Source organism: Camelus dromedarius, chromosome 31, assembly GCF_036321535.1.
Source record: "Camelus dromedarius isolate mCamDro1 chromosome 31, mCamDro1.pat, whole genome shotgun sequence".
Lineage (NCBI taxonomy): Eukaryota > Metazoa > Chordata > Mammalia > Artiodactyla > Camelidae > Camelus > Camelus dromedarius.
This window is the reverse complement of record NC_087466.1, coordinates 17,430,155-17,439,463: the sequence shown is the minus strand read 5'-3', so window position 1 is coordinate 17,439,463 and position 9,309 is coordinate 17,430,155. Positions and strand designations below refer to the sequence as shown.

At 47.2% G+C, this 9,309-nt stretch overlaps 1 protein-coding gene across 1 annotated transcript in view; it reads left to right on the top strand.

Annotated features, from left to right (window-relative positions):
- Window positions 1-243: 243 nt before the first annotated feature.
- The window catches only part of CUX2 (cut like homeobox 2), a 98,816-nt gene continuing 89,750 nt past the window's right edge, over window positions 244-9,309 (top strand). Inside the window, exons 1-2 of the mRNA XM_031442714.2 lie at window positions 244-322; window positions 4,035-4,082. Of these exons, the coding sequence (XP_031298574.2) occupies window positions 4,047-4,082 (36 nt within the window). The 5' untranslated portion in view covers window positions 244-322; window positions 4,035-4,046. The remainder of the gene's footprint in view (window positions 323-4,034; window positions 4,083-9,309) is intronic.

Genomic DNA, 9,309 nt, shown 5'->3' with positions numbered 1-9,309 from the left:
AAAAAGCTGTCCTAGATTTTTTTTTTTTTTGGTTGCATCCTCAGTTTCGTAAATTATTCATTTGTGCCAGTAGTCAATATCTTGTCTTTTCTCAGCTTTTTGTAAGTTAAGAAAACTTGTTCGGAATGCTGTTTTGTACGATGATTAAAGAGGAGAAGAAGGAAAAAAAATCTTTTTCTTTTCTCTTTCTCTCTTTTTTCTATTGTTCCAGAAGGAGCTTAATTCCGTCGCTTCTGAGCTGTCTGCACGGCAGGAGGAGAGTGAACATTCTCATAAACATTTAATTGAACTCCGCCGGGAATTTAAGAAAAATGTACCTGAGGTACAGTATAGTTGCTGTTATAGAATTAACTCAGTAGGAATGCAGATTTTTCTCTGTTCAAACTATATTTTGAAAACTGTAGACATAAGTGACTAACAAGAAAAGAAGCTAATTAGCCACAAAGAAAAATTACAGCCCCCGTCCTTTTAGTGTTTCTTGGTATGGTGGTGCTCAGCGGTGCTGTCTAGAGTAAGGGCAGGATGCTTTTCCATGGAAGTCATTGTGTTTGAGGGCTCTATAAAACATCCATTTTCCCCTCATGTTAATGTCTAAGTCAAATACTTGGCCTTGACGGCAAAGACAATTTGTCTAGAGTTCTTGATCTTATTTTGCTTTCCCATTGGCATCTGGGAGATGACGGCTGTAGACTCGATCACCCTCTCCGGTCCTTCTCTCGATCTCCGTCTCTGAAACTGTCTCCCCACACCCCATAAACGTGCCTCATTCTTCCCCTTCACCTCCTCCTTTGTAGCTCCAGCCACCAGCTTTGTCTTTCCCAGCTGCCATGAGGGTGGTCCAGATAATGACCAGCCCCCGCAATGTAAGAGCCCCCCAGGGGAAGAGACCAGAATGGACAAGTTTCTTTCTTCACAGGCGTAAATGTGTGAATTCCTTTTCCTCCTCTATCATGCCCCCTGTTGCTTCTCAGATTTAAAAAAAAAAAAAAAAAAGGTGATGAGAATACAGGCAAGGGTATAGCTCGGTGGTAGAGCACATGCCTAGCACGCATGAGGTCCTGGGTTCAATCCTCAGTACCTCCATTAAATGAACAAATAAACCTAATTACCTCCCCTCTCCTCTCCAAAAATGATGAGAATAAACACAGATAGGAAAAAGAAAACCTTCTGACTCCATATAATGTTGGCAGGGATGTAACCCATCAGAACCATTATAGGAAACAGATGCCCCGCCCACCCCTAAAGCTGTGCTTCTCTGTGGTCAGCAGAGGGTTAACAGTTGATCTCTCTCTCTCTCTCTCTCTCTCTCTGTCCTAACCTGCTGAGGTGGCTTGGATTTTGGAGGAGGACCAGGCAGGGTCTCCTATTCCAGAGGTATCAGACTTGAACATGTTGATCCCACTCTGTTTAGAATCACCTCGGGGTCCTGTCGCCATCTTGCTGATAGAGGAGGGGACCATGGGAAGCTGGAGAAGAGGCAGGCCTGCCCAGGAATCAGGCGCATGAGCACAGAGGGGTCATTCTCTTAGCTGTGAAATCCTCCTCACACAAGTCATAAATATCTTTGATTCTCCAAGGCAAGAGTGGGAAGTAGGGTCTAGTTAGGACTCGTCCATGGAGCAAGTCTGAGAGGAACCAGGTTTGAGAGCTGAGGGGAGGGTATGCTTTGAAAGGAGTAAGGAATCAGAAAGGCCAAGTCAAGTCCTTGGTTGGGCTCTGGGAGCTAAGAAGGCAGAAGGAGATTCTGAGTATCCTTTCCTTCCCTCCTAGAATAGAGAACAGCTTGGTCTTTAAACTGATTTTTCTGCCCAGAATGAGAGTACAGAAGCTTTGCCTCTGACACTCCAGTCTCTGAGAGGCAGAGATGAAACGGCCGCTGCTCTTCACAGCCCACCACCTTGTCCTCCTTCCCCAGGCCACGTGGGAACCCCCAGGTGATGAGGGAAATCCAGGCCAGGTTTTAAGCCTCTGAGTTCAGCTTACATAATTTTAATACTGCATAATTATGCAATTATGTAATTAGGAGGAATAAGTTTCCATTCCTATTATAGTCACGCCTCTGAAAATTCTCATATTTGGAACTAGTCTCTCCTGATGGGAAGAGTCATGCCAAGGCTTTATTTAAGAACATCATCTGGCTTATGCCCAGCTTACCTCCTCCTGGTGCCTTTGCTCAGTTTCCCCCAGGGGTTAAGCAGGCAGGGAAATGGGCTTCTAGAAATGGTTGGCATTGGCCCAAAGTCCCACCAGCCGCCCCCTATAGCCCTCAGATTTGAATCCCCTAAGTTCACTTGAGTGTGGGGTTGTGAAGAGAGCCTGTTTGGAGAGTCTGTTGATCTGCATTCAAATTCCACCTGTGCTATTCATTCTCTTTCGGACCTTGGGCAAGCCAGCTCCCCTTGAGACCTCTGTGTCCCTTTCTGTAAATTCAGGGGGCCAGAGAGATGGTTTCTCAGCCCCTTCCGGCACTAACATTTCCTAAATTGGGCCAAAGGTTTCCTGCCAATGTGTTTTATTTGGTCTGTAAAATCTGTCGAATTTTACAGGAAGTTGCCAACATTTAGCATCTCAGATTTCACCCAAAAACCTGGTTTTCCAGGATCTTTTGCGATTATTGGGTAGATCTGGCCACAAAGAGGCTCCATGCCCATGTGGCAGTCATCAGGAAGAGCTGAGCAGCTGCCATTCCCATTAAAAATGTGCTGTGTTCTCCTGAGAGTTGCCATAGGACCTCCTAGTCTGTCTCCCTCATGTCCGCTTCCTCCAGCCTCTGTGGGCATTTGAGTTTGCAATCTGCAACCTAGGTTTTCATAAGTTTCTTTTTCCACTGCTCTGCTTGTGCACCCAGCGTTCCTTATGATCACATCACTCCATATGTCCCTCCTGGAGATCCCCAGGGTATCAGCAGATCTGGGAAGCACTGGGGACACAAATCAGTGAGGAGGGGTACTCAGGACCCAAAAGAAGGATTGTTTCCAGGGACAGAAGCAACACAACCCTATTTCATAATTAAGGGTATTATTCTTCACCTGAACTTATATATTCTTCAGCCCATCTCTTCTTTTCCTGTTTCTCTCTGCTACCCCCTCTCTCCTCACTCTGCCAAGCTCCCTCAGCTCCTCCTCCCATAGGGTTTCTGTGGGCTGTAGCTGGCAAGAGTTTGAAAGAGTCACCAGTGGGTCTCAGAGGAAACTGGAGCAGGTAGGGTTGGGATCTCAGGACACTCAGTTCTAAAAGGCATCCCTTTTGCGTGCTGGAGGGACCTCATGGGAGTCCACCAGGGGAGCCCTTCGGGCTGGGAACATCAAGGTCACTTGTGAAAGGCAGGAAATTAGGGTCCAAAAATAGGAGGCTTCCATCTGAAGAGAGCCCAGTGCTGTATAGTTCATCAAACATTTACAGAGCCCTTCCTCTGAGCTGGGTGGCCTAGAGGGTAACCCAACCAAGGTCCCAGAAACTGCCATTCTGGTGAGGAAAGAGAAACATTACAGAGTGATGTTGCTAAAATGCAAAATGCAGTCTTGCTGGAGGAAGCAGAGATGGCAACCTGAGGAGATGGCCCCCGAGCAACACCTAAAGGGCAGAAAGTTTTCATGAAGGGACTTTGATGACATGGTTCTGGGTGTGGAGCGTCTCCACTCCAAAGAATGTCCCATGATGGACTACGAGTCCCACAGGGTACTTTGCACGAAAGAGCATTCCATGATCAAATCCATTTGGGAAACGCTGCTTCCTCTCTCCCTCTTCCAGAAATGCCCAGTGTGCATTATATTAAAGGCGCCAGAAAGTCCTGCAGGGAAGAAACTTGATGTGCTTGATGTGTCCCGGTCTGATCTGGCTTGGCACCTTTGTGTGTGTTTGTGTCTATCTGTAGGTGTGTAAGTGAGGAACCCTTATGAAATCCCATGGAGTGCAGGTTCCACAGGACACACTTGGGAAGTGCTGATTTGGGGGACAACAATGAGCGGCAAGCAGGGGCCATGGGGGTGTCCCAAGTGGCACCATGGTGAACTCTTCGCTGATCTCTTTTTCAGGAAATCAGAGAGATGGTGGCTCCTGTATTAAAAAGCTTCCAAGCTGAGGTAAGACCCAAGGCCCGTGGCATGTCACAAAAATATTCCCCAGTTCCCTCTCCTATCCCATCTGGAGTTGCCAGAGAATACCAGCAGCCTCTGGAAGCTTGGGAGAAACTTCCCTACCCTCATTGCAAACTCTGCCCCTTGGCCTGCAGATCAGCCAGTGGTGTTGTGATAAGAATGGGTTCTCTGTTCTGTTTGATGGGATTCCAGTGTCTGATCCCAAGAAATCCCTGCTCCCTAGACTTTGCCCAGCCTTATGCTCTGCTGCATCTAATATCTGTGACCTCGAACGAACCACCTTACCTTCCAGGCTTAGTTTCCCGTTCTTAAAATCAGAGATTTGAACTTGGTAACCTTTGCTCTCCCCTGGCATTCTGCTCTGCTTTGATTCTCTAAGGCAGCCTTCCAGATCAATCCAGACAGTCACCAGCCTGCCCTAAAATCCTCTCTACCACCCACCCTCTCAGTGTACAAAATCAGCACTGTTCACGTCCTCTCCTGCCAACCCATAGGCCCTGGTTCCTTTAGCAGCAGCTGAGCTGTCTTCAGCCAGTTTTTTCTCTTGCCTTCCTGGAGCCCTGGAATGGAGCCGAACCTCCCCCATTTCTCCCCTTTGCTTGACTTTGTGACCAGGATTCTGAGAATGTCTGCTTGTCTGGCTGGCGCAGGAGGCAGGCTAGGAAAAGAATGGAATTACACTGAGTCGGGAATGGAAGGGGAGGCCATTTCTCAGATATTCTGTCTTTAGGGGGCTCTTTTCAGCCTTCCCCTGGATTCAGGCAGGACCCTAGAAGGATTGGCCCTTCTCAGAGCTCAGTAGTAGAGATGCATTTTAAGTATGTCGTCTGCCAAGTTACTTGAAATCTCTTTGGAACCACATAAGCGCATAAGGCAATATTAAAGTAAACAATAACTGGATTTACACGAATGTCGCTGATTTCCATATTTTTCATCCTTTCATTTTATTACTAAGTTGACTGATGTGCTTATTTATTTATAGGGCCATCCAGTGTTGATTCATTTGGTTGTGAGGTTGCCTAAGCTGAAAGAGGGGAGAAAACAGAAAGAAGACCAATAATGTTGGGAATGTGTTGTCAAGGCTTTGTATTTTAAAAAAAAAAAGAGGTCCCCATCTGCCAGCTTATGGTCCCGTGAGGGGCACTCAGCACACAAGCCCTCTCGGGCAGCTGATCCCTCTGCACAGCCCAAAGACAGGCATTGAGCCGCTCATGTAGAGCATCGCTTTCTCGGCTGTTCCCTTGCTTGACTTGGTGCGGTGGAGCTTCTTTTAGCCACTGAGAACCTCAGTTTCCCTGTCGGTTGAAGGGGAATAGACACTATAGATCTTTTCATGTTGTTTTTAGAATTAACTGAAATATAATGCAGGGAAAGGGTTTGGTGCAATGCCTGGCTCATAGAGAGCTGCTCGGGAGTGAAGAACACAGACTCCAGAGTCAACCTGGGTTTGAATCCTGCCTCTGCCAGTTACTAGCTGTTTGACCTTAGGCAAGTCACTTGACCTCTCTCTTCCTCTGTTTCATACTCTGCAAAACTGGATCATAATTATAGCTATTTCGTAGGGTTATGACTGAGGAAGAACACAGTTAATACCCATGGAGTGCTTAGAACATTGCCTTCCGTATTAGAAGTCTTGTTATTTTATTAGTCCTGTTATCAGTCACTTTCAACACAGGTTTATTTGGCCTCCACTATGCCTGGACTGGAATCTGCCCCTTACCTAACTAGATGTTCAAAGCTTTTTATCCAAAAGAAGGGGGTTTTCTGTGCCTATAGGAAGCAGGCATAACTTACGTAATCTTTTCAGTAGGAGAAAGAGTTAAACATTGGATTTCAGCAATGATCCAAAGACCCAGGTGCAGCGTGGTGGAAAGCACATGCCAGTCAGACTCAGATGGGCCTGGCTTGAATCTCAGCACTGCCTGTTACACTAGCTGTGTGGCCTGGGGGAAGTTCCTTAACCTCTCTGAGCTGCAGCTCTCCTCATTTAGTAACTGAGGCTAACTGTAAGAACTCTAAGAATTAAGCAGGGTGAAGGCAGTTGCCTGGAATTCTGAGAACTAGGCAGGGTGGAGGGTGTCTGGCACACAGTTGGTGCTCAGTAAGTGCAGGAGGAGAGTCTTAATGGGACCAAAAGAGACAAAGCTGAATTCTCATTACCAAACCCATGTGGCATGTTGAATAGACACTGTTTTAATAGCTGGGGATCTTCAAAGAACTTCGTTAATTTTCTTAAGAGGGTTTTCCATCGTCCCTTTAATGTACCAAAAAGACTACATTTGTCTGGAGTTTTATTCCCGAAACCCCTGCTTTCCTCATGATCTATTGACTAATCCATTGCGGCCGCCATGTCCCTCCCAGCGCCTCAGGGGAGAAGTGCCGGCAAAGAAAGGTGTTAATAAAAAGCATCTTCTTCATCCAGAACAAACTGCAGACACACAGGCCGTTTATAATCCAAATTTGATTTTCATTTTAATTTTTTTAATGAGGGCTCATCCTTTATACCGCTTCCCTCTCGCCATCCACTAGGCTCTGGGCTCGGAGCTGAGGATTCCCAAGTGGGCATTAATCACCTCCCAGGAATATTCCCCGAGGCAAACACCTTCCAGAGTCACATAAACTAACCCATAAAACGCCAAGGCTGAATATCGGACCCGTCATTCCTTCTTCCCCAGTGCGGGCCTCTTGTTGAAATATAGCATGTTCAAGTTCATTCCTTAATTTCACTCCACCAACCCTGGATGTATACAGAATCTGAGCATCCTTTTATCTTTTCATACTATATATGTGTGGTCTTTTTTCCTCTTTCTTTCTTTCATGTGTGTGTGTGTGTGTGTGTGTGTGTGTGTGTCGTGTGCGCGCGCGCGCTAGCGCTGGTGGGAGGGGGGCGGAGAGGAAGTGAATTTGCCCTGCTGTGAATCAAGGAAGCTTTTCCTCTCCGCCTTGATTGCTTAAAGGACAGTCTTGATTCCCCCTGCTCAGGGAAACAAAGACAGCCAGAGAAGGTGGCTTAATGGAGACAGCTTGAAATGGCCAAAGTTTGAATATCCTTGCGCGCAGAGAAAAGAGCAAGACGAAAGCCCCGCTAATTACAAAAGTTGCTTTATGAAAGATAATTCAAAGCAATAATTTAGCAAACATAATCAAGTCGCACAGATGGGGTTGTTGATGGATGGATTGCAACATGCAATTAGCAGTTCTCGCAGTTACATATCATTAACCCTCCGAGCACAAAAATTATTTTCTCATTATTAGTTGAAAAGGTAAAATTAAGCTGACTAGACAGTAAAGGAACAAACTACAATTAATTACCTTCATTTATTACAGTCATTATTTTAAACTTATTTTTACTTGGAGAGAGAGAGATAAAAACATCTAAATTAAAAGTTTTGTTATGCTAAATCAGAGGTGAAACTTTTCTAAGGAGTGTGTGCAGTGGCCCAGCCAGAAGATGGCAAGGCCAGTGCTGGGAAGTTTTTTCTTCCCTGCTTCCTTTCTCTTCCGCCATGAAGGAGATGTGGCCTGCATGGTGGAAAACCCTTGCAGTTGAGTTGGAGCAGATACGTTCACCTGGGCCTGAATGAAACATAGCAGCTTGGGAACCAAGGGGGCTGACATGTACTCTGACCCCCAGGGCAGGTGGGAGAGTGTTGTGGTCAGACATCCAAGCTCTAAGTCACCCTAACACTGCTTATGTGTCTTCGTGTCTCTGAGCCACTATTTTTTGATCTGTAAATAGGGACAGCTCATCGGATTGCATGAGGTTCAATGAGATTCTCTGTCAACTGGTCAGCAAGTCATTTGTTCTCATTGTGGGTGGGTGTGTTTGGTTGCTTGGGGCTGAGAATGTCCTCAACCTGTCCTCTCAGGGTTAGAGGGGGCTCATGTGGCATGACTACCTTCTAGGAGGTCAGAGTGGGGGCCAAGACGCCACTTACAAAGAGACATATTAGATCATTAGTTGAGTCTATACAATCATTTATTCACTCAACAAACATTTATTGAGTACCTGCTGCATTCCAGGCCGTGTTCTAGATACTAGGCCCAGTGAAGGTCACAGCCTTGTAGTCAACCTGACTCCTCTTCCTGGTGTGAGGGAGGAAAGATATCTGTGTTAGAACTGAAAGGGCCACCCTTCTATTTGGTGCCTTGTGGGTCTACTCAACAAATACTTGTATAGTGTCCCTAGGAGTTCAGTGCCTGTGATTGAAATGACATCCAGGAGTCTATCTCCTGGATGAGAGATTCCACTTACTTGCTGAACTTCACGGTCGCACTGTCCCTGTGATGGCTGCACACCTGCACTGTGTCCTGGTGTTCCCCCATCAAGAGGTGAAGCCTGTGTCTCCATTCTTTGAATCTGGGCCTGCTTCCACTTCAACCAGTAGAACATGGCACAAGTGACCCTGTGCCCTTACCAAGCAGAGGCCTCAGCCGGCCTGGTGGTTCCTCTGCCTACCTCTTCCAGCCCAGTCTCCATGTAAGAAATGCGACTGCCTGTTGGTGAGAAGCCCAGCCTGCTTAGAGAGGTCCTGGGTGATGAGACACGTCCCAAGGAGGAAAGCAGGCTCATTTTCCCAGCACCAAGTTCTTAGGCCTCCATCTCTGTGCAGGGCGTGCCTTCTCCCCTCCTGGTTCTGGGGGAGAGTGACGGGAGACGCAGAGAGCACGTAGCCTCCTCAGCTTCAGGCCTGGCATGGCCCTCCGGGGGCCCAGTGGGGAGTGTCAGCAGTCCTGCGCTTTTGTCTCTTCTCCTTTGTATTTCTTCCAATGGATTGGGGTACATCTCCCAGACAAACCCCAATGGCTGATGGGAGTCCAAGAGAAGACCCAGTAGAAGTTCTGTCCAGGGGGGAGCAGAGAGGAAATGTTGAAATAGGGGTTTGCAAGAAAGCAAAAGATGTGGTCCTGCCGCCTCCCCTGTGGGTGGTTTAGGTGGCAAAGTGTGGCACAGTGGCCGCCAGTCTGACACTCCCGGCCTTGGTGGATGTTGGTTGGAGGAGTGAATGACTCAGTCAGTCGGCAAATAAGTATGTCTACCCCTAGTTGAATGAGCCGTCACTGTGCCGTCTGTAAAACGAGGTGAGGACACTCTACCAGCCTGATCCATGTGGGATTCAGGGTGCCACCCTGATCAGAGATGAGACATCATAACCTGCCGTGTTCTGAGGCATTCCAGGTCCTTCCCTGGGGGCCTCACTCAGCCAAAGGC